Source organism: Equus caballus, chromosome X (assembly GCF_041296265.1).
Source record: "Equus caballus isolate H_3958 breed thoroughbred chromosome X, TB-T2T, whole genome shotgun sequence".
In the NCBI taxonomy this organism is placed as follows: Eukaryota; Metazoa; Chordata; class Mammalia; order Perissodactyla; family Equidae; genus Equus; species Equus caballus.
In genome coordinates, this window is record NC_091715.1 from 40371639 (window position 1) to 40398233 (window position 26595).

The 26595-nt window shown below is 55.6% G+C and overlaps 3 protein-coding genes across 5 annotated transcripts; 1 reads left to right on the forward strand and 2 right to left on the reverse strand.

The window, feature by feature from the left end:
• The first annotated feature begins 894 nt into the window (after positions 1 to 894).
• Positions 895 to 3852, forward strand: PLP2 (proteolipid protein 2). Of its 2 annotated transcripts, none has more exons than XM_001495293.7 (5): positions 895 to 1186; positions 2265 to 2417; positions 2523 to 2618; positions 3140 to 3230; positions 3438 to 3852. In XM_001495293.7, the coding sequence occupies exons 1-5, from the start codon at positions 1091 to 1093 to the stop codon at positions 3458 to 3460; spliced, it is 459 nt and encodes a 152-aa protein (XP_001495343.1). In that variant the 5' UTR covers positions 895 to 1090; the 3' UTR covers positions 3461 to 3852. The 2 variants fall into 2 exon arrangements, 1 of the variants encoding a protein (XP_001495343.1); XR_011434954.1 differs by having other exon boundaries at positions 935 to 1186; positions 2523 to 2903.
• On the reverse strand, positions 3840 to 13564 carry PRICKLE3 (prickle planar cell polarity protein 3). Of its 2 annotated transcripts, none has more exons than XM_001495412.7 (9): positions 13255 to 13564; positions 11956 to 12041; positions 10856 to 11039; positions 8133 to 8246; positions 7676 to 7813; positions 6653 to 6856; positions 6374 to 6560; positions 5256 to 5555; positions 3840 to 4675 (listed from the first exon to the last, which is right to left on the reverse strand). In XM_001495412.7, exons 1-9 carry the CDS (start codon positions 13294 to 13296, stop codon positions 4083 to 4085), a joined length of 1848 nt encoding a protein of 615 aa, XP_001495462.3. In that variant the 5' UTR covers positions 13297 to 13564; the 3' UTR covers positions 3840 to 4082. The 2 variants fall into 2 exon arrangements, with proteins under 2 accessions (XP_001495462.3, XP_023490032.1); XM_023634264.2 differs by having other exon boundaries at positions 3964 to 4675; positions 13220 to 13361.
• A 1315-nt stretch (positions 13565 to 14879) lies between these two features.
• On the reverse strand, positions 14880 to 26376 carry SYP (synaptophysin). Its single transcript, XM_005614147.4, has 7 exons — positions 26266 to 26376; positions 25032 to 25097; positions 23745 to 23869; positions 20815 to 21010; positions 19946 to 20137; positions 18366 to 18696; positions 14880 to 16364 (listed from the first exon to the last, which is right to left on the reverse strand). Exons 1-6 carry the CDS (start codon positions 26299 to 26301, stop codon positions 18370 to 18372), a joined length of 942 nt encoding a protein of 313 aa, XP_005614204.2. The 5' UTR covers positions 26302 to 26376; the 3' UTR covers positions 14880 to 16364; positions 18366 to 18369.
• Between the last annotated feature and the right edge of the window lie 219 nt (positions 26377 to 26595).

Below are 26595 nucleotides of genomic sequence, written 5' to 3' on the forward strand. Positions count from 1 at the left end.
AAAAAAAAAGAGAGAGAGGAGGATTGGCAGCAGATGTTAGTTCAGGGCTAATGTTCCTCAAAAAACAAAAAACAAAACAACAAACCTGTGCTTCTTCCCCATTCTTCGTCTAGGGCTGGGCTGATAGCCCCTCTCCTTAGAACCAGGACATGGAGGCATGGCACTTAAGGCCACGACTTCCCTAGGATTGCAGACCAGAGAATCAGACCCTGGGCTCTGATACTATTAATAATGTTCACTCCCACTTACTGAGCAGCGTGATGCTCACTGGGCCCTGTTCTCTCTCAGCCTGTGCACTGGCGTGGTCTCATTCTCATCACTGCTAAGAGGTTTATTCCACAGTCCACAATCTTTTATCCAAAATTCCGAAGTCCAAAAAGCTCCGGAAACCGACAGTTTTCCCACAAATTGGGCATCACTTGGTTACAAAACCTGAGCTGACCTGACTTAATGAGGAACAATTTTCAGTCCTGGTCACTTACTGTGAACATCCACACCTTTCCTTGGGGAAATATTAACGTGTTTTTTTTAAACTGGGCAGCCTCAGACCCCGCTGAGGGTGTTAAGTAATATACCGTACATGAACCGGGAAAACTTTCTAAAATCCGAAATATTCCGAATTCTGGAAATATACCTGGGCTTAACCATGGCCTCAGCCGTTTTTACAGCTAAGGAAACTGAGTCACTCCCTCCCACAGCGAGATCTCCGCGGTTCTGGGTTGAGGCTGCCCCCGGGAGTATTTCTATCCTAAAAGCGCGAAAGGTCTCGCCATTACATTACTGCGTGCAGTAGCCCGAAGTGCCAAGCCTCAAAGGCGAGCGTCCCCGGCGATGGGGCGCCCCGGGGGCTATGCACCGAGCGGGGACTATCCTTGGCGGGCGGGGCGAGGGGGCTTCCGGGGCGGCAGCCACCTGGCCCGGCCCCCTCCGGCCCCGCCCGCTTCTGCTTGTTGCGGTGATTCACTCCCTCCTTCGCCCCGGGGCCACCTTCCCGGCCAGACGGCGGGCAAGACGGCTGGGTGTGCAGCGTCCTCGAACCCGTGAGCAAGCGAGCAGATCCTCCGCGCTCCTAGGGACTCCGGCCCACGCCATGGCGGATTCCGAGCGCCTCTCGGCCCCCGGCTGCTGGACAGCCTGCACCAACTTCTGGCGCACCCGAAAGGGAATTCTCCTGTTTGCTGAAATTGTGAGCGTCCCGGGACAGGCGGGTGGGCAAAGGCGGGGTGGGGTGGCTGGACCACGCGGAGCCGGGCGGCCCCGGGTGAGGTAGGTGCGTGGCTAGGAGCGTGCGGCAGTGGGGCGCAGGTGGGTGGGTTAGTGGCGGAGGCCAGAAACCAGGGGCGCAGGGCGAGTCAGTGGGGTTTGGAGAAGGTAGTCGGGGCCTGCTGGCCCACGGGTTGGGACAAGAGGCCCATAGAGCATATAGGGGGCCCTGTGGAAGCAGACCGCGTGGACTCGTCTGTGGACTCATCGGAGGGGTCCCAAGGGGCTGGGAGGTGGGGGGCCTTCCGTGGCAGGGCGTGGCGCGGCCTGGGCACTGGCGGGCGGGCTGGCGGCGCGCCCAGGGGCGGGGCCTGGTGGGGTGGGGCCCTGCGCGTTTGTCCCCCAGGGTAGGGCTCCCTGCCCTCCGCCAGTTCTTCCTCCCCGCTCTGTGGTGGGGCGGGAGGTCGTTAGCTAGCTGTCCCTGCTGCTCAGGAGCCTTGGTTTCTCGCCCTCCTCAAAGTGGGCGCCGCCTTTGAGTCACTTCTAAAAGGGGTGAGGCGCCTTTAACCGAGCCCTGCCCCTCCAGTGTCGCTCTCACCGCTTCCCAAAGGGGTTGCCGGGGGAACCGCACGTCCCGCCCCGTCAAGGCCGTGAAGCTGGCGCCAGCAGTGCTCACAAAACACCTGGTGGCGCCACTCCCCGCAGGCCACCCCTATCTTAGAAGGGAAAAGGGGGGAAACTGAGGCACGGAACTCTACCCTTTACTAGCTGGGTGACCCTGGGCAAGTCACTTAACCTCTCTGTGCCTCACTTTTCTAATCTATAAAATAGAGATACTAATAACAGTACCCAGGTCATTAGGTTGTTGTGATGATTAAGTGAAGTAATTCTTGTAGAGCTCTTAGAACAATATTTGGAACACAGTGTGCACACAGTAAGTGTTTAGCTATTATTATTTGTCATTTTCCCAGTCCTGGTAGGCATCTGAGACTCCCAATTTAAACCAATCCCCTCAGCCCTGGGAGCTGAGCGAGGCCCCTTGTCCCCTGTCATCCTTCCAGGTGTTGTGCCTGGTGATTCTGATCTGCTTCAGTGCCTCGACATCAGCATACTCCTCCCTGTCGGTGATTGAGATGATCCTTGCTGCTATCTTCTTTGTCATCTACATGTGTGACCTGCACAACAAAATACAGATCATCAACTGGCCTTGGAGTGTGAGAAAGGGGCCGAAAATGGCGAGGCTAGGGAGGGGCCTGGGCGGTTGGGATTGTCTGGGGAACTCTGGGTGCTGACTTCCGTCTTCTCCCTACACCTCACAGGATTTCTTCCGAACCCTCATAGCGGCCATCCTCTACCTGATCACCTCCATTGTTGTCCTTGTTAATGAAAGAAACCACTCCAGAATCACCGCAGGGGTAAAGGCCGTGGAGGCAGCTCCAAAGCATAGAGAGAGGGGTTTGAGGATCCAGGGGGCATTTCTGCCTCTGGCAGAAAGTGCATGACCAGGCCACAGTTGTCCTCAGGGCCTGAAGGAAAGTCTGGTTCAGGCCCTGGTTTTCCTCCCAAGATCATCATTTGCTGTAAAGGACCCTCCCTTGTCTGACACAGGCACCTCTGTGGGAAGCACAAAGAGGCGGGCCCTTTGTCAACACACTAGACTACCTTCTGCTAGAACTCCGTCTCAAATGACAGTATTAATGGTATTGCCTGTATGTGGGGCTCCTGTGTGGCTTCCCTGTGTTGAGAGGTACCAGGAGGGAGGATGGGATAGAGTCCAGTCTCCTGGCCTTTCCCTGGGGCTCTCTGGCTTCCCAACCTGGCACTTAGTCACCATCCCTGCATGGGGCAGTCACTGGAGGTGGTAGATACAAAGAGTAAGAGGCTGAGTAGGCTGGCCAACCTAATCCAACCCCCTCACTCCTATCTCTACCCCCAGGTACTGGGCCTAATTGCGACATGCCTCTTTGGCTATGATGCTTACACCACCTTCCCCTTGAGGCAGCAAAGACATTCAGCAGCCCCTACTGGTAAGTGTGTGTGTGTGTTGGGGGGGGGGGAGGTGTTGCTGAGGGGGCTGAGAATAAAAGGGGTCTCCCAAGGGCATGAATGCCAACTCTGTCCCTTATTGATACTTATGGCTTTAGTGCCAATAAGTACCATAAGCTTCCGTATTCTTGTCTAAAGAATGGGCATATGGATCCAGCCAGTGCTTTCTCTCTTTTCCTCACTTGCAGACCCTGCAGATGGCCCGGTGTAGGTGAACTCCCTTCATTGCTCTCCGCAACCTGCAACTAACACCACCATGAAATAACTCCTCCCTGTCCCTACAACACTCCCAGCCAACTTCCAGCCCCCTATTGAGGTGAAAGTGCCTTTATCAGGAGAATCTCTCTTCCAGCTTGCCAATCAACCCTCTTGGGCGTGGCCACCTTGAAGGTGAGCCTAGGTCCCCCTTCCTTCTGCAGTACCCAAAAGGAGATGCCAGTTCTGCCTGGACTATGCCCCCACCTAAGCCACAAAATGAGGGAGGAGGGTGCCTCAGATTTCAGACTCTGGGCCCCAAGTTGTGACGCACTCCAAATAACCTCCTCAGTGTGGGGGTGGTTCTGCGGAGGAATAAATAAATAATAAACAGATTGTTAGAACATATGGTAATGAATAAATTAATCCTTTGGTCAAATGTGGCTAAATCTCAAGACATCAGGAGTGAGCAAATTGGGCAGGGGGTGCAGCTGGAACAGAGAGGTAAAGAAGCCAGGCTTGTTCTACAACACATTAAATTACTTCAATGATACAAACAGACAGGGAGAGAGGAAGGAAGGGGATTTATGACTTATGTGCGGGGGGAGAGGTGTCATCATCTACACTGACTTGAGCCTTCAGGCCACGGTACAGTTCTTGTCTCTGGCCTGGCGAGGCATCCCTGGGCGCGAGTTCCTGGGGAGCTGTGGAGATGGGGAGTTGGGGGTCTCAGTTGCAGTGTCCTGAGCAGGCACGGGCCTGCACAGGTGCGGGGGCAGTGGGATGCGTTCCCCTAGGAAGAAGCCGTCGTCCTCTGAGGACTCGGAACTGGGGCTGGAGGACGAGCTGGAGCAAGATTCCGAGTCGGATCCGGATCCCAAGTCACAGTGATGGCGGCGACATCTGCCAGAGTGGCGGTGGTGACGGTGGTGGTGGTGGTGGCGGCGGCGGTGGCGATGGGTGGGGGCCCTGGGAGGGGGACTGCGCGGCCTGCGGCGCTGGGCTGGGGGTGCACTCAGGGTCCGCCGCGGGCCTCCCTCGGATACCAGGGGGTCTCGGAAGCTGACGCGTGGGGCGCTCTGGCGACCGAAGGCACCATCTTCCGGGGGCTGGTCTGGCTGGCCAGGGGGCCCCGGGGAAGGCTCTGGGGCGCTGCGAAGCCCCAGCTCTGGCATGGAGTGGCGGTGGGGGGCCCCTCTCAGAAAGCGGGCGGGCTCTTCGGGGCCTGCAGCTGGAAAGAGAGCGACTCCCTGTATCTGATCCCCCTCTCCCAGGGGAGGCCTTGGAAGGACCTTCTCCTCTCCCCTTTCCCCCATTAGGACCGGAAAGTGGGAGCAGGGGTCAGAGAGGAGCAGCGAGGTGGGGAATCCGGGGAATATGAGGGAGGATGGAACGCAGGTGGAGCAGGATTGGACTGGCGTGGCCAAGGAATGGGGGCGTGGCTTCTGATTGAAGGGGCGTAGCATAAGCTGGAGCAGACAAAGTTTAGGATAAAATGGGGTTGGGGCCTCGGTGCGGAGGGTGGAGAATCAAGGGTTTGGAGGAAAGAAGGAGGAACTTGGGCTCAAGCAGGGACAAGTTGAGGTAGAGAACAGGCCCTGTACAGAAGGGGGCGGATCCAGGTTTTATGAGGGGATGTATGTGGGGCTGGACACTAGGCCTGGAATGGATTGGAGACCAAGAGAGGGCTGATGGGGGCGGGGCCCGGGATGCCGCAGGTGATGGACTTGCGCGAGCCAAGGGGAGGGGCTGGGATTGAGGCGGGGGCGGGAGACGCAGAGTGGCTAGGCGTGGCTCGAAGGTTAGCTCACCAGGCGCTGGCTCCGTGCTCGTGCCTTTGGTGGAGGTCTCTGACACCCCCTCCACAGCAGAGAAAGAGGCTGTGGAGGCTGCGAGAGGTGCGGAGACCGTGCCTGCGCTCCAGCTGCGGCGGCCAGGCCCCGGAGCCGTGGGCTCAGACCCCAGACTGCAGGCTCTCGAGCAGAAGATTAGGCCCCGGCGTGGCAGGAAGGGGCGGCCCAGGAGGGCTCGCCCGCAGCGACTACAGCAGAAGCAGCGGTCTGAGGCGTGCCAATGCTGGCCCTCATAAGCCATCTGGCCCTGGTCCAGGCCTGCGGGGACCGACACGAGGGGGAAAACTGAGGAGAGCCCTCAAGCATATTTCCACCCCTCCTGAATTGGGCCCCTCTCAGAAAGACGCAGGGAATCTGTAGCAGGGTACCCCGAGCCACCTTCTCCCACCTGTCCATAATGGGGCCCTTCTCTGGAGAAAGCAGGAAACCTGAAGTTTGGTCCTTACCCCAGGGTTCCTCATCCTTGTTCTCTCCTGGAAACTGGCTGGTAAATATCTCCTCCTCCCCCTCCCTTTCTTTCCCTCGGTGTCCCCTCCCAGAGTAGGGCTGGGCATTGGACTTTAAGATGTGGGCCAGGCTTAGACATTAAGAGGTATCTTCAGGTGGAAGGAGAGTGGAAGGTGGACCCTACAGAAAAGGCCTGGGTGGTGGGGGCAGGGCTTAGAAGGTATGGCTGGCCTTGGTGAGAAAGGGTAGGATGTGGCTTAGAAAGTAGGAGTACGGAGGCTGACGACGAGAGTCTTAGAGAATAGAGCATAGCCTCGGGGAGTAAAGGCTAGGCTGAAAGGGTAGGAGGGTGGCCCTGGGGGGCTGGGAATTAGAGGGCACTCTGGAGGTGGGCCTAGATGTGTATTGGTGCCTAGTGTTGTGGAGGTGGGGTTTAGAAAGTATGGCATAGTGGAGGATATTGGTGATGGGACTTGCAGTGAAGGGTATAGGCCTATGATGCTGGGGCTGAAATTAAAGGATATAACAGAGGATGGGGCCTGGAGGACAGGAGGAATCCTGGGGGGGGGGGTGGGGGGCTGTGGCCCAGCTCTCTACCTATCCCTCTGTCCAGTCCCATGTTCACCCACCAATGTGCTCCCCACAGCCATCACAGTACTCCGCGTGGCGGGCCTCGTAGCAGGCGCAGCAGTGGGGGCGGCTCTGACGCATGACGTAGCGCTGCCCTCCTAGCGAGGCTTCACACTCAAAGCAGCAGAAGTGACCCATGTGCCAGTGCCGGCCTTCAGCCTCCGTGCACTCAGCGGAAAAGATGATCTAGGGGGCACAGGCCATCTGTGGCTGTCAGATGGGCCTGCCCCTCTCCCTGCCCACCCTCCATTCCCACCCCAGGGCAGAGAGGCACAAACCTCATCACAGGCTTGGCAGCGCGGGCGCAGGCGTTCGGCATGGTGGCGACCACAGTAGACCTTGCCAGCATGGTAGAAGTAGATGAGGTCCACCAGCAGCTCCCGGCACGTGGAGCATACAAAGCACTGTGGGTGCCAGCAGGCACCCAGGCCTGCACGGCTGGCAAACACTGCAATATCCCCGCCTCCGATCTGCTTTCCACACTGCCAATGACAGACACTGTCACCATGACTGAGATGGTCAGATGGATGGGGGTCAGGCAAGGTGTGTCACACTTGGGTCTTCCCCGTGGCAGACCTTTGTGGATGGCCCCACCCACGGGGTAATGTTGAGACAGGCCCTGCCTACACTGGGGGCACCTTAGAGACTGACCTTGCTCTTGCGGGAAACCGTAGAGACAAGCCCTACTCATTGTGGGTGGCCTTAAAGGCAAGTCTCACCCTCAGGGGTTGGGGAAACCACAGAGACAGGCCAGGCCCAGTGGGGGACCACAGAGATAGTCTCCACCACCTGGACCTTAGTGACAGACCTCACTTAACACTAGGGTCTAAGGACAGGCTCCACCCACCAGGGATGGCCTTGGAGATGAATTCCACCCACCACCAGGCTCTAGAGAGAGACAGGCCCTGCCATTGAGGGTCAATTCTTAAGGACAAGTCCTGACCACAAGAGGACCAGAGAGAGGTTAAGTCTCATGTCCACTGTGTGGAGGGGAGGAAAGCATAGAGAAGGTCAACTAGGGCCTCCTTAGAGACAGACTGCCCCCAACAGTGGGATCTGAGGGAGGCCCTGTCCACTGGGGGCCCTACACACAAACCTCGCTGGCCAGGAGGGCCTTAGAGATTGTTCCTGCCTAACAGTGGGGTGTGAGGAAAAGAACCCGTCCACTACAGGGGACACTAGAGCTAGACCACAAGGGCTTAAGTGGCAGGCCTGTCTTCCCAGGGCCTGGAAGATGGGCCCTGTACCCCAGGGCTTGGAGCAAAGGCACCACTCACCCGCTGAGGCCCTTCATGGCTCACCTCCTCACAGATGGCCCCAGTGATGGTCACTGGGAAGATGCGCACGGTGCCACGCCCCAGATTCTCCCGCTTTCGCTGCTGGCTGAAGGCTCGGAGCTCTTTCTTCTCCTCCTCTTCCAGTGCTGTGCAGTACTGTGCCTGGGGTAGTGGAGGTCTTCCAGGCTCCTCCCCTAATGCCTGCCCCTCGACCCTCTTCCAAATTTCATGCATGCTCAAAAAGTTTACTTCTAGGCCTTTGTAGAATTGGTGCCTCCTGCCTGAAATACCCACCCCCTACCTTTTCTCCCAAGGCCCAGCTGCGGTTTTGCCAAAGAATGTCCCCTGATTGTCCCTGCCTGTCCAGACCTTTCAGCTCACCTCTCCTCCTCTAACCCTGCCCATTTCTTTCAAGCTGCTCAGCATTTGCCCAGGCTGTGCCCCCTACCTGGCACGCCCTTCCTGTCATCTGTCTCCTCACCTCACTGTCGTGTGGGGGCAGCTGGTGCAGCAGCTGCTTGATCCTGTATTTCTCCCCAGGACTGTTGACATAGGGGACCTTGTCCTCTGGGAGGCAGCTGAAAAACTGGTATACCTGGGAGGACATGGGGGAGAGGAGAAAACAATGGAGACCGGGGGTGACTTTGGATGGTGGGTCCCTATTTGAGAAAACTTAAGTCATCAGAAGGGAACTCCTACTGACTCCCTCCATCTCTCCTTCCTCCAGGCCGGATCATTTCCATCAGCTCCCAAACGTGCTAAGAGTCCCCTCATGTCTTGATCCCACTTTCCCCTCCAGCTGCTGCTCTACTTTTCACCTTCCTTTTACAGCAAAGTCCCTCAAAAGAGTTGTGTGCAGTCGCTGCCTCTACTTTCTTTCCTCCTATTCTCTCTAGACTCCACTTGAGTCAGGATTCCCCACCCCTTCTGTCTCTGCCCCTCTTCCAAAGTTGTTCCTGTCCCGCTCATCAATGATGTCCACATTGTTAAAATCATTGTTCAGGTCTCCATCTTCGTCCACCCTGAGCCATTAGTAGCACTGGCCGCAGGTGATCACTCCCTCTTCCTAGAAACACTTTGTTCCCTTGGCTTCCAGAGCACCACACAGGCCTGGGTTTCCTCTTACTTTAATTGCTGCTCCTTCTCTGTCCCTCTTTTGGTTCCTTCTCAACTAGTTGACACCTAAATGTGGGAGGGTCCTCAGGGTCAGTCTTTGTTCGCCTTGCCTCTGTCTACGTTCACTCCCTTGGGAATCACATCCAACCTCATGGCTATAAATACCATCTCATGGCTAATGCCTCACAAATGCATACCTCTGGCCCTGTGACCTCTCGCCGGAGTTCCAGGCAGCGTGACCACTCAGATATCTAACAGGTATCTCAAATTCCAGGCGGCCAAAACCAAACGTAGGCTCTTAGCCCTCAAACTTCCTGCTGCCTTGGCCTGAGCCATTTCAGTTAGTCCATCCCCATCCTTGGGGTCATCTTTGACTCCTCTCTCTCTCACACCCGCAAGCAAATCCTCTCAGCTCTACTTTCAAAATATAACTCGAAGCTGACCACCGCTCACTACTTCCACTCCAGCACGGTCCTCAGTCCCCATACTATTGCGGTAGCCTCCCTGTCACCGGTCCCCTGCTTCCACCCTCTCTCCTACAGTCCGTTCTACACGCAGCAGCCAGAGGGAACCTGTTAAATCCTAAGACAAATCACATCCCTTTTCTGCTCATAACCCTCTTGTGGCTTTTCCCTCATTCAGAGTAGAAGTCAAAGTCCTCTCCATGGCCTCCTGCCACCTCTCTGACTTCACCTCTGTAGGGGTCTGGAATTGGCCACCCCAGGGTATGTCTCTTTGGCACGATTATTTGAGGCTAGTTCCTTTGCAGACAGGAAAGCAACTGCAAAGTAGAATTTACATACCCTTTGTAAGAGACATTTACATTGTAAAGGAACTCTCCATCTAGAAACTCTTAATCAATAGGGAAGGCAAGGACTTAAATCTGCATTTGTTTATTGTGCTTGTCTGGTAACCTCCTGTGACTGACTTCCCTCCCCCTCCCACCGTTGGCATTTCCTTCAGGATTAAGCATCTTTTCTTAGGCTAGGAACTGACTGCTGCGCTCACCTGTGACCACCCAGCTCGAGACAATAGACTTGCCTCCTGCTAAGCCCACCGAGATAGCAGACCCACTATCTGCTGTGCCCATCAAGCGATGTGCCGACAGGGCAATCTTGTGACTATTGTGGGAGGGACATTTCAATCATATGTGAAACATCCTGTTTGGGGGTACATAACCACTCTGTGCACCCCACTTCTTTGGTGCCCTTTCTTCCTTCGGGAAGAGAGGCCCCGGGCCATGGTTCCTCATAAAGCTTTGTTTAATTTTCTCTTGCTATTCTGTCTCATGTGAATTTAATTCGTTCTCCGGCCAGACGAACCCACATTTAGGCAGAGGAAAAGTCTTCCTTCCCTACACCTCCAACCACGCTCGTCATCGCTGGCTCTGCTCCAGCGTACTGGTCTCCTCGCTGTTCCTCACACGTGCAAGGCACACTCAGGGCCTTTGTGTTAGCTATTCCCTTTGCCTGGATCGCTCTAAGCTCGGATATCTGCATGGCTCACTCTTCACCTCCTTCAGGAAGCTCAAACATCAAACTCTCACAGAGGCTGACCGGGCACCATATTTACAATTCGAACATCTCTCCCCACCCCGCTTCTCTGCTTTTTGATGCCATAGCCCTTACACCATCTGACACAGTTTTACAGGTTTGCTTATTGGCTGTTGCTCCCTTCGGGAATCTAACGTCCATGTGGGCAGATATATTGTTTTGTGTTTTGTTTACTGCTGTGTCCTCAGTGCCTAGAACAGTGTCTGACATGCAGTCCGTGCTCAATAACTATGTGTTGATGGCATTGGTCAGTGGAGATGTGGTGAATGAAGTGCTGGGATAAGACCTGAGATAAGGCGTAGGTTAGGAGTCGGGTGAACAGGCCCTGCGGAACTGGCCCAGTGATCACTCAGGATTCCCTGTGAGTTACACGGGGCTGACCACCCCTTGATCAGAGGGGGTTCAGAAAGACACATGCAATCTGGCTATACACCCTAGCGTTGTCCCAGAAATAGGTTCCTACCTGAGTGTGAGTGCGTGTGTTTGTGTGTGTGCGCCTACTGGAGAGCAAGAACAGGTGGTGGCCTCTGCTCACCTGCTCAGGCTTGAGACCAGGGGGCACCCAGGCATACTCCTCCGAGGCACAGCCCGAGTCATCGTCGGAGATGGAGTGGCGCTGGAAGTCTGAGATCAGCCGACACATGATGCGTTCCAGGTCCACAGGCACCGCGTGCACGGCGTGCTCCTCCCTCGGGCATTTGCAGTGCTGACAAATCTTTCTGAGGGGGCCAGGATGGGGGTCAATTACTAAGGGGTGGCCCACTTGGACCCCTCGACAGCCCATGGAAGTCCAACTGAGGGGCAGGGACATGCTGATTATCACCACCAAAGGATTCTGAGCCAGGACAGGGCTCTAGGCCTGGGGGCGGGGCTGGGAGCTGGACGCCACGGGGAGTGGGTGCTGGTTGAGGGGCTGAGGGGCCAGCTGAGGGAAGGTCTGTGAGGCAGCGGGGAGGGCACGGCTGGGGAAGGGCACGGCTGGGTGCGGGAGGTGAAAGGGTGGGGCTGTGCGGTTTCAAGGCCATCCCCTGACTTTCAGCTCTGGGACTTGGGTGAGACTCTCCCGGCAGCGGACCTGAGGGGCAGGGCTCGGAGTCTAAGACTGCAGTTATAAATCTAGGGGCTTCCGCTCAGGACTGGCTTTGGACATTGTGGGGGAACTTTCCCTAGAGGCGGGCTCTAGCCTGTGCCGAGGCTCTGAACTTGTGGGTGGCTGGGGCTCCGAGCCTGGGGGTAGGGCTGTCTGTGGTATTTTGTGGGATGTTTTGGGTACAGGGCTCCAGTAGGAGGACAGGACCCTGGGTCTGGGAGAGGAGTTCTGAGCCCAAGAGGCAGGATGGAGTTCAGTGGGCGGTGCTTAGAGCCCAGGACGGAGGATCTCCCTAGGGATGGGACTCAGAGGCTTGGGGAGGATTCTTCCGGGGGTGGGGCTGTGTAGTGGGTGGAGCTCTCCCGGGAACAGAACAATTGGGAATGAGCCAGGGGGCGGGGCTCTGAAATTTGAGCTTGAAGCTCTTTCCCCAGCTGAGCTCCCTGGGCGGATCAGGCTCAAGCCTAGGGGCGTGGCTTAAGCCTCTAGGGGTTCCCCTGAGGGCGGGGCCCTGACAAAGGCTAGGCCCTGGGATGGTCACCTACCTCCAGCCATGCAGCAGGAAGCCGGGGCACTGTTCCCTGCAGGAGTTGCAGGGCTGGCCGCGGTCTGGGTCCTCTGCCTCTGGAGGCTGTAGTGGGCGGGTGTAGACGCGGGAACAGGCAAGGCGCGGTGGAGAGGAGGAAGTCAACGCCTGCCTCTACACTCTAGGCCCGCGACCGCACGCTGGGGCCTGTCCCACCAGGGCAGCCCTGGGCAGGCTGAGACAGCGCCCGGAGCGCGGAGGAGGGGGACACAACCGAGGTAGAGGCGGGGCAGCTGAGGCCAGCCTCCCTGTAAGCCCTCTTTTCAGGGAATTCCCCTCCTCAGGCCAGCTGCGGACTCCCCCAACCCAGCCTCGACACTTCCCACCAGCTTCTGACTCCTCCAGGCCTCACACACCTCCCCCAGAATTCAGAGGACTCTCCCTACAGAGCGCAGAGTCTCTAATCTGGGCGTCCTTTCCCAGGCCTCATCTGGGCCCTGTCTCCACCACAGGCCAGCAACACTAATTCCACAGGGTAGGAGTCTGAGACCTCATCCTTACTTGGGATCCCCACACGAACTCTGCCCGTCTTTTCAGAAGCTCAAGAGCCTCTCCCCCAAACCCCGGCTTCACTCTTTCATACCCAAGAACTGGAGACCCTCCTCCTGGATCTCAGGAGGCCTCTGCTCCAGTCAGAAACCCTCACCCCAAGAAGAAGCCTTGGCCCTTATCCCTCATATCCTAGAGCTATTCACTCCTCTGGACCACCAAACCCAGACCCCACCTAGAGACCCCCTCCAAAGGAAAAGAGAGATCCTGCTATCTAGGAAGTCAAAAGCTCCCTGGCTCAAGTGGAAGCCTGGAAGCCCTCTTCCCCCAAATGCCAATCCTTCGGCCCTCAGTGTTCGGGCACCCCAGGAGTGTAGGACCCCACTCCTCAGCCCACCTTCCGCCAAGGTACAGGGGGAGGTCCCTTCCCTCAGAAGCTCAGGAGGTCCCAGCTCAATTCAGGACCCCAGGCCCCAATCTTTTGGCTCTCAGAATCCCCTCTCATAATCCACACGGGAGGGGAGCACACTAGGTCTCTGGAATGCTGATAAAGGTGTGCCGAGAGGTGACTAGGGAGCTTGGGCCACCAGAGCTCCACATTCCTTCATCCACACTCTTCCAGCAGCCCCAGCCCCTCTGATCTGGGAATCCTGGGGATGGGGATTCCCAGACCCTCTGTGGAGCGCCTCCTCGCGATCCCTATCCCCTGCCCCCTCTCCTGGGCCTCAGTTTACCCCGGTCCCGCACCGCTGCCCTGAATCTCGCTCACCGCGCGCCCAGAGCGGCGCCTCCGGGACCCACGCGCGAACATGGCGCGCCCGGGCAGGGTCAAGCCGGGCCGGGTCAGCCGAATGGAATCCTCGCCGCCGTCAGGCCACCGCGCGTCCGGCCGGGAGCTCCGTTCCGTAAACCTGACACCGGCGAGGGAGGAGCCCGCCCCGCAGGGCCCGCCCCTGGGCCTGCTGTCTCTCCGGGCCGAGGCGCCCCCTGCCTAGAGGCGAGGGGCGCACAGCCCAGGAGCGCTGTCCCCAAAACTCCCCTGCCTTCCTGCCCCGGGAGGGAGCGGGGCCTCAGAAGGCACGGCCCCCAGAACCACATGATGCCACATGGCCTCTCACGGGATATTTTAGGACTTAAGGGTTCTGCAGTGGAGGACGGGGGACTTGGAAGAGGCGACCTGACTGCCAGGGGTGGTGTGCTAGTGTACTTGTATTGACACTTCATGTTGATTTATCTTGGATGTTTATTTGGGGGAGGGGTTAAAGCCACCTCTTGGCCCCGGCCCCCCTGGTGATGTTCCAAGAGACTCTTTCCCCCGGATGAACGCTCCAAGAATGGTCCCCAACCCCATCGCAGCCCCAGCTGGTGCTCTCTAGCCGGCCTCCATCAGAGAGCTAGATCTTACACCCCCTCCACGCCCCCGCTCCCATCGTCTTTCAGAGCCAGGATTATTTGAGATTTAGGGGGAGGAGGTTAAAGTCACTGGCCAGGTTCCGAGGCCCTCTTCCCCGCCCCTCCTTCCTTACAGGCCCAGCTGTCTGCCTCCTAAATCCTGACAAATAGATCTTAAAGCCTTCCCTCCCCGGCTCCCATTTTTCTCTCTCCAGTTAGCTATCTCTTTCCCTAAGCTCAATCCCAGGCCTGGGAGTCTCTCCTTCGCGCTATCAGGCTTCGCTGTGCCTCGAGGCTGGGAGGAGGGGGTCCCCGGGCCACAGTCAGCACTCGGCGCCCGGCCGGCCGGGGTCTCTAATTAGGCACTGTGGTGGTCAGGCAGGCCTTTCATCGTGGGCGCTGAGGACCCCCTCCGCCCCTCTCCTGGCCCCATTACGCACATCTCTGTCACTTCCCGCTCCTCCTTGCCCCAGGGAGGAGCCGGGGAGGGGTTAAGGGGAATGAATGAATGAACTAACGAGTCACTGCGGCGCCCCGCCTCGAGGCTTTGCCACCTAGTGGGTGTCCCAGTTCTCCAGCTGCGGTGGAGGCAAAGAAATGGAGAGACAGCAGGGTCTGAAGAATATGAGGCGGGTGGGTAGAGGGAGGTCTCCCTGTGAAGTATGCGGTCCTATTAGAACCCCTCGGGGGACTTGAGGATACGGCTCCACTGGGGCTGAGAAGGGGCGTAGCTAAGGGACCAGAATTAGAACTGAGCCCTAGAAAGACTGGACATCCGTGGCCAGTAGTGGGGCAACGGTCAGGGCTACTTAGAACGTGACTTAGAATGATCAGCAGGCAAGGCTTCACAGAGGATGCGTCTCGTCTAAACACTGTTTTGGGCCTAAAATGGTGGGGTGACTTGAATAGCGTCCAGCAGGTCAGAGGCGCAGCTTCCTCTCGCCTCCTCTCCCTCATCTCTCCCTTCGTACCCCCCAAAAAAGACACAGTGAGAAGCCAGAGCCGGGTGGACTAGGTGGTTGAGGAGTTTATTTAGGGAAGGAGAATTAATCGTATTTGTTCTTCCTCGGGGAGGGAGTCTACAAACAATAGAAGGGCGCGGGAAAGGGGGGGGTAGTCTGGAGGAGAGGGGGAGGGGCCACAGCCAGACAAAATGGCAACACACGATCACAGGCACTACCGACGTCACAGACACAGCAGAGGGTGCAGGACAGGGGCTCCAGACCGGGTCTCCAGCCACCCCGGGACGGGTTGGGGTGTGGAGGGAGGGAGGAGGCAGGGGAAGGAGGGTGGAGGGGGTGGGTCGGCCCCACAGATCCCTTGACTCTGTCCTCTGATTACCTAGCTGTTCCGCCACAGGGATGAGCAAGGGTGTGTGTGTGGGGGGGGGGGGGGTACTTCTCTCTGGATCTCACCCCTTACCCTCCAAGCCATACCTCTCTGCTCTTCCCAGGGCACCTGAGTCCCCAGCCTTAGCCAGAGATACTACTTCCCCCCCCAACAAAACCCATCCCGCAGCCCCCAGGCAAGCCTCCTCCCACCACACTGCCAAACCCGCCCACTCTCAAACATGTTTTCTTCACTGCCCTATGGGATGGGGCATTCCAGAATGTTCCAGCCCCACCCCTTCCATAGACTCTAGCCGCAATCCAAGACCCGCCCACTGTGGAGCCTTACCCATTCCCTGGTTAAAGCCCCACCCCTTCTAGAACCAGCCCTCTATGTTCTTCCAGACCCTGTCCCCAGGCCCCTTGTCACACCCCTTTTGTAGAACCTTCTCCTACTCCAAGCCGTGCCCACTCTGGGGCCCACATGCAGCCTCACTCAAAGTTCCGCCCCTTCTAGAACCACGCCCTCAACCTCCTTCCCAGCTCAATCCGAAATGCTCTAGGGCACCCCTCTTCTTTAGACTCCAGATCAGGTATGTGTGGAACCTAACCCCTCTGGTTACTAGTCCCCTTGACTCCAGCTCCTCTCTAAGACCACCTTGGGTCCCAAGCCCCCCCAGTCTCTGCCTTTCTCCCCGCTTCAGGGTTGAGTTTCCCTTAATGGCCCCTGTTCAGGCATTGCTGGAGGAATCAAGGCCAGAGTTGGAGGAGGGGAAGGAGAAGGGGAGAGGGTCTGAAGTCACTCTTACCCTCCCCACACAACCGAGGTCTGTCTCCTCACTGTCTCCCTTTCAGAGCCCCTCAACCTCAGGGCCCAGGGCCAGGGAACAGAGAAGGGCCAAGGGGTGCAGGGGAAGGGGTAGGGGTTAGAGAGGGGCCCACTCAAGATCAGGCCCCTAAGGCAAGAGGGGAGTGGGTGGGGGCAGGGCTCAGACAGATAAATAGATATTTATATATAATATATATATATATAAACAGCAAAGACAGTTAAGAGTCTCCTGGCTTGAGGGACGGAGACCTGGGGTGTAGGGGTGGGAAGGGGGGCAGGCCTTCTCCTGAGCTCTTGCCCACCCATGGGGTCCTCCCGGACTGCGCTGACCTGTGGAGGCAAAAGACACAGAAAGGAGAGGGGGTCCAGACACAGGTGGTGCCCGTAGAGAGGGACTGGGCTGCTATGCCTCTGCCCTGGCTTTACCCTCTGCCTGCCATGCCTTTTCTTCCTTCTTCCTTCACTCATAGTCCTGCAGTCAGCTTCATACCAGCTGCCTCCACTGGGAAGATATACTTTGCCCCTACTAGGTTAGGTACCAAAGAAATTATGGTTCCCTTTCCCTCAATCCAAAAAAGTCTGTTAATAGGTACTGTTCTAGTCATTGGTGATAAACTATATTGAGCAAAACAAAGATTCTTTTTTGAGGAAGATTAGCCCTGTGCCCATCTTCCTCTACTTTACACGTGGGCCGCCTACCACAGCATGGCTTTTGCCAAGCGGTGCCATGTCCGCACCCAGGATCCGAACCAGTGAACCCCGGGCTGCTGAGAAGTGGACCATGCACACTTAACTGCTGCGCCACTGGGCCGGCCCCAAAACAAAGATCTTTATTTTTGTGGAGCTTACATTGTGGTAGGGAGACAGACTTCAGACAATGACCATGATGTATAACTGAATTGTTTAGTATGACATAAGATGATAATAAGTGAAACGGAAAAAAAAGTAGACCAGGGTGAGGGGATTAGGAGTGCCAGTAGGGGAAGGAAGGTTGCTGTAGTAAGTAGGGCAGTCAGAGAAGACCTCGTTGAAGAAATGACATTGGAATAAAGACTTAAGGAAGTGAGCGAATGAGCCATAGACTGTGATAAAGAAAAGCACAGGGTTCTATGAGAGAGATAAGAAAGGGGACTGGTAAGAAGCTGGCCAGGTAAGCTTATGTGTGTTGGGGGGTGTGAAACTCCAGGCGGAAAGCAATCACCAAGGCCCTGAAGTCGGATTGTGCCTGGCACGTGTGGTGGCCAGTGTGGCCAGAACAGAGTGGGGAGGGAGCGGTAGGAGGTGAGAGGTCAGAAAAGTGGGGGATGGGGCTAGATTGTGTAGGGCCTTGTGGGCCATAGGGAAGGCCTTGGCTTTTAGTCTGAGTGAGATGGGAGCCCCGGCAGAGCTCTGAGCACAGTAGGGCCGTGGCCTGATTTAGGACTTAACATGATCTCTCCCAACGCTGTGAGTAGAATTCTCAGAATTTGAATGGGGATGGAAACCTGTGAAGATGACCAGGGGAGATGACAGTGAGAAGTGGGAAGGTTATGGGTTTATTTTGAAGGAAGAGCCAACAGGATTTTTTGATTAATTAGATGTGAGATGCCTAATAAACTCCTCCCTGCCAAGTGCCAGAAACTACTTCCACCACGTGTTGCCACCTCCGTGTCTTTCCCCTCTCATGCTATACCTCTGCCTCTTCTCCCCATCTTCACTCCTCATACGCGAGGGAAATCTCAATTCTCCTTTCAGGCCCAGCAAGAAGGTCGGCCAGCCTTTTCAATGCCCCTGACCCTCCCCCCCCACTTTGAAATTCCACACTACCTCGCTCACCTCGAGGGTTGGGGAGAGGTGGCGGATCTATCACCTCCTCTCGGACTGGTGAACTTGTCTGACCTTCATGATCCAAGCTGGATTATCCTGACCATCTATTGGCCTTATCATAACCTACTGGCTTATCAATCACTTCTAAGACCCACCTCCTCTTCCCTTCCTGGCTCCTGCGCTGCCCTGATTCTCCACTACCAAGTCCCCTTGCTATTCCCTCCTCTCATTGGTTGCTCTGCCCCCTTCTCTCTCCTCTCCCTTCCCTCAGACCTGCACTTCTACCTCTCTCCCATTGGCTGTTCATTCTGCCCATCTTCAAGCTCCACTCCTGCTCTCCATTCATTGGCTAGTTTTACTCTCTTAACATGTAGCTCCGCCTCTCTATTGGCTCCTTCAAACTCCCACCCTTACTTGTCCAGCCAGCTCCCTATGTACCATTCACTTCTGACTCTTATTGGTTTACTGACCCGCCCGTCTCCTTTCCTGTACCCTCCTTGGCCACACCGCCCGCCTGTCACTCACCAGACTACATTTGATTGGAGAAGGAGGTGGGCGCACCCTGAGGGCCGTAGCCTTGCTGCCCATAGTCGCCCTGAGGCCCATAGCCGCCGCCACCGCCGCCGGCGGGCTGTCCGTAGTCAGGCTGGTAGCCGCCCTGGGGCCCGTAGGAGTCCTGGGGCCCATACCCGCCAGGGCCCTGCCCGTAGCCCGCCTCGCCGTAGGCGTCCCCGGGCGCCGGCTGCTTCTCCGGGGCGCCGGGAGGCGCGCGCAGGAATGGGGCGGCCCAGCCTGTCTCCTTGAACACGAACCACAGGTTGCCGACCCAGAGCACCAGGTTCAGGAAGCCGAACACCTGTGGGGAGACAAAGCCCGGCTGTCGTCCCGCGCCCATTGCCTTGGCGGCCCCAGGGAACATCGAGGCCGCGCGTCGGGCATGGATCCGCGGGCTCCCGAAGGGTGGTGGTTTCTAAAACCCAGACCCTTGCTTGGAGTCCTAGCGCATGAACGTCAACATGCAGAAAAATCACCTTGGGGGGGCGGGGCGGGGCATGTTAGAATCCATATTCCCGGGGATGTTGAGATCTATCAGTATTACATATATAAGTATTTATATGTTTGCACATATACATATTACATATACATATATACGTGTATAAAATATGGTAAACCTAAATTTGTAATTAAGTACAATGTTAAGCATGTTTATTAAATATACAACTAATAGATGCATATATACACATGTATATACAAAGTATACATGTGTATATATGTGTAAATACATAATATATGTGTATAAATATGTATGTAAATATATATAAAGTATATAAACATATACTTTTCTTTTAAAAGAAATATATGGAATTTATATAAATATATATAATATAATTCAATTTTGGGACAAGAAGTAATATCCCCACTTTACGGTTGAGGAAACTGAGGACCAGAGAGGCTAAGCTGCCCAAGGTCTCACAGCCAGCAAATGACAGAAAAAAAAAGAATCAGAATCTTACCATCTGTAACACTTGTATATGACATACCATGTGCCAGGCCCCTTTCTAAGCACTTTGTTATTAGTTCACTAAATACCCAGCTTTGGAACAGGACTTATTATTAGTTTTCAATTTACATGGTTGAACTGAGGCCGGAGAGGCTGAATAACTTGTTTCAGCTCACAGAGCATGCAAGTGGCGGAGCTGGCATTTGAGCTCAGACAGTCTGACTCCGGCCAGTAGGGGGCATCCAGGTGGGAAACACGTCAAATTATTCTTTCACTTTAGATATAAGGAAACTGAGGTCCCAAGAGGGCACTGAGTTGCCAGAGAGTCTACATGACTAGGCTGGGCCTGGGATCCAGGTCTCTCCAACCCAAGTGGACAGAAAGTCTCATGTTCCTCTCCTGGGGACAGTCTGTGATATCACGATGATTACAATTGCTATCTCATCCTTCAAGGCTCTGTTGTTGGCATGCTTCCTCCAGGGAGCCCTCTTGGATTTCCTCCGAATTCTCCTCCTCTCATTCTCTCTCTCCACCACTCCTCATGCCAGACTCTAAGTTTCCCAGCCCCCTCCCTAGCTGGCCCAGCCAGCTTCCCAGGGCTTACCACCGAGGTGTTGAGGCCAGAGGTCACAGGGTCCCTCAGCTCCTTGCATGTATTTCCTGCCTGGTGGCAGACAGACATCTCCTTGATAATGTTCTCTGGGTCTGTGGCCATCTTCACGTCTGACAGCCCCTTGGCCCAGGCCGATGAACTAACAAGCCACATGAAGGCGAACACTGCGGTGGCCAGAAAGTCCTAGGACGGGCAGGGGAGAGGGAGACAGCACTGTGAATGGGTTGCTTCAAGCTGGGCTGTGGGGCCTCCTCATATCACAGGCTTTCTTGCGAGGGTGGGGTCCCCCAGAAGAGGCCTGTGTCTATCCTGCCTTTTCAGCTCTGAAGCCCCCAACACTCCCTTGAAGGTGGCCCTGCTAGCTTGGGCTCGTGTGTGTATGTGACACAGAGGACGTGGGGAGGGGGTGATTGTGATTTGTGAGTGAGTGTGTGGGGGATTCTGTGGGATGGTTTCTGAACCTGTGGAAAGTAGTGGGTTTTTCCACTTGTGTCTGAATGTGGGAATTTGTGTCATTTTGTGTCTGGGATGAGGGTGTATGAGTGCAGCTGTGTAGGAATCAGTGTGTCTGTGTGGCATGATGACAAGCATGACTGTCCCAGTGAACCTGTGTGCTCCTTTCTTTGATCTCGACTGTGTGGTCGTGTGAGAGGCAGCAGGTTTCCTGGTGTAGGCCTGTCTGGGATTCTGTGTGGGCTACAAGTACTCAGAGCAGCGGCAGCAGCAGTAAATTCTGTGGCTGTGATGGTGGCTGCTTGTATGCGGGCCTGTCTGGGATTTGGTGTGGCCTCTGAACGTGGCTGTGTCCCTGAGGCTCCACGCCCCCCAGCCCTTGCATGCGAGTGGCTGTGGCGGCTCACCAGCATGGGTCCTTTGTTGTTCTCTCGGTACTTGTTCTGCAGGAAGATGTAGGTGGCCAGAGCCCCCATGGAGTAGAGGAAAGCAAACACCGCCACGGTGACAAAGAATTCGGCCGATGAGGAGTAGTCTCCCACCAGGAAGACTTTGGTAGTGCCCCCTCCACAGTTGGGTGCATCAAAGTACACTTGGTGCAGCCTGTGGAGAGAGGTGGGCAGGTGTGGCCCAGACCCTAAGAACCCCCTCCCCCCACCCCTCTGCCCAGTCATGGGTCCCCCAGATTCTGACAACATCTCAGGAAGAGGAGGAAACACCCATTCACAGAGCACCTACTGTGTGCCAGTCACATCCCATTGATTGTGCACAGCATCCCGGTGAAATAGGTCTTACTCATCCCTCACTCTAACCCAGGCACTTTGGCCTCTTGGTTATTCGTAGAACATACCGGGCACCCTGCACCCCAGGACCTTTGCACTGGAATGCTCTTCTCCTAGATGTCTGCGTGTCTTACTCCTTTCATCTCCTTCAACTTTGCTCAACTGTCCCCTTCTCAGCGAGGCCTTCCCTGATCTCACTGTTTAAAATTGAAATGGAACCATTCCCTCCTACCACTCCTTAGCCCCCTTCCTTGCTCCACTTTTCTCTGTAGCAGTGATACCCCATCTGACATACCATGTATTTTACTTTTTTTTCCTTAATTTTTGCTATAACCTCAAGAGGGCAGGGCTTTTCCCTTTGTTTTGTTCATGGCTGTATTCCTAGCGTCTGGAACAGTGCTGCCACATAGTAGGCGCTCAAAAAATGTTTATTAAATAAAATGTACAGCAGTGGAAATGGGCTCAGAGGGGTGCATTAACTTGCCTAAAGTCACACAGCTGGTGAGGGAATGGCAGAGTTGGGATCTGAACCCTGTGTTTTCCCCCTACATCATGTTGACTCTTCTCCCCACCAGACTTTGGGTCCCGGAGAGAAGAAATGTATGCATAGCAGAGGAGAGCTAGAGACTACAGAATAGGAGGAGAAAGACAGGAGAGCAGAAGGGATCCTGGACAGGCTGTGCATATGTGAGGGGGGACGGGCAGATTGGGAAGGTGTCCTGAAACTCAGGCCTTTCCTGTGGTGTGATGGAGGAGGGGTCATAGGGAGAAAATGCACGTGGAGAGAAGGACTGGGGTGGGGTCCCGGAGCTCTGGCCTCAGATTAGAGGGCAGGATCCTGAGACTGAGCAAATGGTGCCAGTGCCTTCATGTAGCAAAGGTTCTGAGGGAAGGTGTTTATACTTATCGATCACCTACAAAGCACTTGACATAATTGCCTCATTTAATGACCCTCCCCCTCAATTCTCTAAAGCAGGGATTATTATACCCATTTTACAGATGAACAAACAGGCTCAGCAAGGTTAAGTTCTTGTCCAAGGTAGTACAGCTACTAAATGACGAGGTAGGAGTTGAATCTGGGTTTGAATCTCTGGGTTTCCAGTGGGCTGGGATGGGAGAGAGAGTATCCGAGGGGGAATAAAGGGTCCTTGGGGGGGTATTGGGGCTGTGTGGGGGTTGGTAAGGAGGACCCAGGGCAAAGACTTTTCTCCTGGGAGACTTGTGAGAAAAGGGCAGATCCTCAGGACCTGAGATCCTAGGCATGGGAGGTACTGGGGTGGGGAGTCCGCAGGAGATTTCTGTGTTCTTCTGGACTCCCAAAGGGCCTGCTCTCAGCAGTATCCCATGCTGCTGGCTCCCCTGTTTCCCCGAACTCTCTTTCCGGGCTTCTGCGAACCTGTAGTGGATCCCTGGTTGCCCCCCTGCCTCTCAGGCCACACCTCCCTGGCTTTTCCTTTTCTTTTGGTTACTGCTCAGGGCCAGCGCAAGGCTGTCTTCTCTTGTCACTCTTCCCTCTCCTCCCAGGGGAGCTCCTCAGCCCACATTTACCCTTAGTGCTCAAAAATTCCCAATTTCCAATGCAATCCCTGCCCTCTTCCCTGAGTCCCTTAAATGTATTTATTTTACTTATTATGACAAGCACTTATAGAACACTTACTGCGTGCCCGGCACTGTGCTAAGCACTTTACAATAGTCATTCATTTACTGTCCATCCTAACCTGTAAGGTGGGCGTTCCAACCCCTTTTCACAGACAAGGACATCAAGACCTGCAGCAGTACCACAGGAGCCTCAGGGGCCTCTACTGGAATGGTGTGTGGGGGTCTATGTCTCCCCGCTCCTCAGGGGGCCAGCATCTCCAGAAGGGCAGTGGCCTTGGCCGCTTGTGCTCACTCTCATGTGCCCAGCACCTGGCTCAGAGGAGGAGCTCAATGCATGTCAGCATTGTTTAACTGGGTTTCATCGTCCCTTATAGCTCAGCAGCACCCCCTATTATTCTCGATCATAAAACTCAGCATGAGGATCCCCTCCTTGGATTTCTCCCAACCTGCAATTATCCTCTTAATTCATTTGTTTATCTGTTATAATGTTGGCTCCATGAGGGTAGGGAGCTTGGTCTGTTTTGTTTACTGTTGTGAGCAGTACCTGGCATACAACAGGTTCTCAAAAAATGTGTATGGAATGAGTGAATGGGAATTAAATAATAATATTAGCTAACAATAATTGAACACCTACTGCATTAAGGAGATACACACATATATATACTTTTACTTTCAAATCTTGTTCATTGCCAGTCTCCTGCCCCAGTCCTTCACTAGAACATAGTTAGAGGGCAACAGCCTATGCCTGTTTCGTTCACCACATGTCCTAGATGTCCAGAGCTGTGCCAGGCACAAGGTAGGTGCTCATTGCATGCACAGTGACCCGAGCGGGTGTGGTCTCCTGGGGTGGGGGCTGGGCAGGAGCCACTGGGGAAGAGATGTTGTCCGGTCCGGCCCCGCCCCCTCCCTCTCCCAGGTCTGTCGGGATCCCAGGGTGGGCTGGGGTGAGGACACACCTGAAGGGGTATTCGAATTCGACCTCGATGTTGAGGTCACTCTTGCTTTTGTTGGCACAGTCCACGCTCAGCCGGAGCTCCCCACTGTAACTGCCGCATGTGGCAAAGGCGAAGATGGCAAAGACCTTGGGCAGCAGGGATGGGGATGGCCACGGTGAGCCTGTGTGCACGTGGGATGGGGGTGCCCTCCTCTGGACGGATGGGGGCCCAGCACAGGCAGCAGCAGATGGAGCGGTCCCCACCCCCACCCCCTAATCAGGGCTCATCGGGTCCCAGGACAAGCTGATTACAGGGGTGGGGCTGTCTCTTCTTGTCTTTCTCCTAGTGTCTCTCTCTGTCTCTACCTCTCAATGCTCTGACTATCTCCCTCCTTCTCTTTCTCTTCTGTCTCAGTCTCTCTATTTCTGTCTCACTGTATTTCTGCCTGTCTCTGTTGTTCTCTGTGTCTCTATTTCTCTCGGTGTCTCTCTGTCTCTGTCTCTCTATGTGTCTTTCTTTTTCTCAGATGTCTCCTTGTGTCTCTGTATCTCTGTTTTTCTCTCTGCCTCTGACTCTGTAGTATCTGTGTGTCTCTTTCTGTCTCTTTTTTCTCTGTCTCTCTCTGTGTGAATGTATGTCTCTGTGTGTCTTTCTCCATCTGTCTGTCTCTATCTGTCTCCCTCCTCTGTCTCTCACCTGGTCTCTGTATGGTTCTCTCTCTGTCTCCCTTGTGCCTCTCCTTCTCTGTGGATGGTTTTCTCTTTTCTCTGAGTGTCTCTTTTTCTCTCTCTGTCTCTTTCTCTCCCCCATCCCATTTTTCTGTCCCTCCTCCTATGTCTATTTCTCTTTGCATTTCTGTTCTCTCTGTATCTTTCTCTGTCTCCCTTTTCTTTGTCTCTTTTGGTTTGTCTCTCTCTGTCTCATCTCTGTATCTCTCTTTTCTCAGTATTTCCATCTCTGTCGCCATCATTCCCTGTCTCTCAGTCTCTCTGTCTCCTTCACTGTCTCTGGGTTTCTCTGGCTTTGCATCTCTCCTGCAGCAACCGGCTTCAGGCTCCACCTCCCCTGCCCCTCTCTCACCTCAGGAGAGGAGGTAGGACGTCATAGTCTTCCAGTTCACCATGGGGGTACCCTTGGCCTTATGTGGTGTCACATCACAGCCCATCCATTCTCTGGCCCCAATCCCCTGGGACTTCACCAGGGAGCCCAATTCTTCCTTCCATTACTGGCTCCCCATCCCTACTCCACCCCTGCTCTTCTGGACCCCACGACCTCCCTCTCTCTCCCCATAGCCAAGACCACACTCACCCATTGCAGCACCTTCACGAAGCCAAGGGGCTCCTTGACCACCCGGAACTGACCCCCGGCCACCAGCTGAGGAAAGAAACCGTGGGGAGGGAGTGGGGTTGTTGGGGATGGAAAAGGAGGTGAGGGTCAAGGCCATCAGGTGATGACCCCTGGGGATAGGGCATGTGATCTCGGGGAGGGAGTGATGTTTGGAGAGGAGGTGAGAAGGAGAAAGTGACACTTCAGGGAAGGTGTGAACACAGAATCTTTGAGAGAAGACCCGCCAGGGTTCAGAACTGGTGGGGAGGTCTGGGGAGATAGTGAGATAGACGGCAGAGGGGGTCAGGGGTGAGGAAGATGGGAATGAAGTCAGGACTAGTTAGGGAAGGGGAGAAGGTCTGAAACGGTGAAAGTGAGTCAGATGGCGAAGGGGATCAGGTGGAGAGAGTGAGGAAGGATTCGGGTTCATTAGGGTGGGGGAGGGGGTCTTGGGCGGTGAAGGTGAGTCATGACAGGGAGGGAGTGGGTTGGCTAGGGTGGGGGAAGGGTCTGCAGCGGTAAAGGTGAGTCAGATGGTGGTGATGGGGGGTCTGAGGCGATGAGGATGGGGAGCGGTTGGTACTGGTTAGAGAGACGGTGAGGTTCTGAGGTGGTGAAGAAGAGTGAGATGGCAGAGAGGGTCTGGCTGATTAAGGCGGGGGAGGGCTGGGACATGGTTTCACTGGATATGTGCTGGGAGAGGGGAGACTAGGGGTTTTGGAGAGGCAAAACCGGATCGTCCTCCTAGGTCTGCTTTGGGGGAAGGAGTGGTCGTCTACTGGGGTACTGTCTCCGTTTGGGAGGGGCAGGTGTCAGCCCTCCCCCCCACCCCCACCCCCACGCCTTCTGTCGCTCTATTTCCTAGCTCATCCGCAGCACCCCCCCATCTTCCTTCCACCTTCCCCTCCCCTCCCCCCTTGTCCGCACCCCAGCCCCAAGACCCCTCTTTCTCCCTTCGCGGTCTCCTGTAAGGAACCGGGCTTCTGGTGGACCCCGCTGCGGCAGTAAGGACGGCCCTCGCTGCGGCAAAGGATGCACTCCTTCTTTTCCTCACCTCCCCATTCCTCCCTTCGCCTGCCGCAGACCCCAGCCCCAGCGCCCGGGACCAGGTGTCGGCTACCAGGACCCTGGCCTCTTAGAAGTCGGCGGACCCGTTGCCACCCGGGCGGGGAGGCTAGGCAGCGGCGGGCTCTGTCCGCGGTGCTGGAATGCGTACCTGATTCACCACGTCCATGTCTGCCAGCAGCAGCATCAGCAATGCGGGGGGCGGGAGGCGCCTGCTAGCAAGGGCGGGCGCAGGGCGCGGCGGGGGAGGCGCGCAATCGTCGGAACAGCCCAGGCAGCCGCAGCTCCGCCCCTTGCGCCCCTCGCCTTGCTTGCCGCGCGCGCCTGCGCACAACGGGCCGTGCCTAAATCTCCCCGGCAGCCATTCCGGCCCAGAGGCTGGAGCCGTGAGAACGCTTTGGGGAGATTGTTGTCTCTGAAAACACAGCTAGAGCTGTGGGGAGAGGTGGGCCAGTCGGTCCTACAATATGACGTTTTGCCA

What these genes read in the sequence shown, in the direction of transcription:
- PLP2 (XM_001495293.7), top strand. Translation starts at nt 1,091, where the DNA reads ATGGCGGATTCCGAGCGCCTCTCGGCCCCCGGCTGCTGGACAGCCTGC. An exon ending in TTCTCCTGTTTGCTGAAATT is followed by an intron (nt 1,187 to 2,264) that starts GTGAGCGTCCCG and finishes TCATCCTTCCAG; the next exon opens with GTGTTGTGCCTGGTGATTCT. An exon ending in TCATCAACTGGCCTTGGAGT is followed by an intron (nt 2,418 to 2,522) that starts GTGAGAAAGGGG and finishes TACACCTCACAG; the next exon opens with GATTTCTTCCGAACCCTCAT.
- PRICKLE3 (XM_001495412.7), bottom strand. Translation starts at nt 13,296, where the DNA reads ATGTTCGCGCGTGGGTCCCGGAGGCGCCGCTCTGGGCGCGCG. An exon ending in TGGCTGTGGGGAGCACATTG is followed by an intron (nt 5,556 to 6,373) that starts GTGGGTGAACAT and finishes CGGTCCCCGCAG; the next exon opens with GCCTGGACCAGGGCCAGATG. An exon ending in GAGCACGGAGCCAGCGCCTG is followed by an intron (nt 4,676 to 5,255) that starts GTGAGCTAACCT and finishes CTCTCTTTCCAG; the next exon opens with CTGCAGGCCCCGAAGAGCCC.
- SYP (XM_005614147.4), bottom strand. Translation starts at nt 26,301, where the DNA reads ATGCTGCTGCTGGCAGACATGGACGTGGTGAATCAG. An exon ending in GAATTCGAATACCCCTTCAG is followed by an intron (nt 21,011 to 23,744) that starts GTGTGTCCTCAC and finishes CTCTCTCCACAG; the next exon opens with GCTGCACCAAGTGTACTTTG. An exon ending in ACAACAAAGGACCCATGCTG is followed by an intron (nt 20,138 to 20,814) that starts GTGAGCCGCCAC and finishes TGCCCGTCCTAG; the next exon opens with GACTTTCTGGCCACCGCAGT.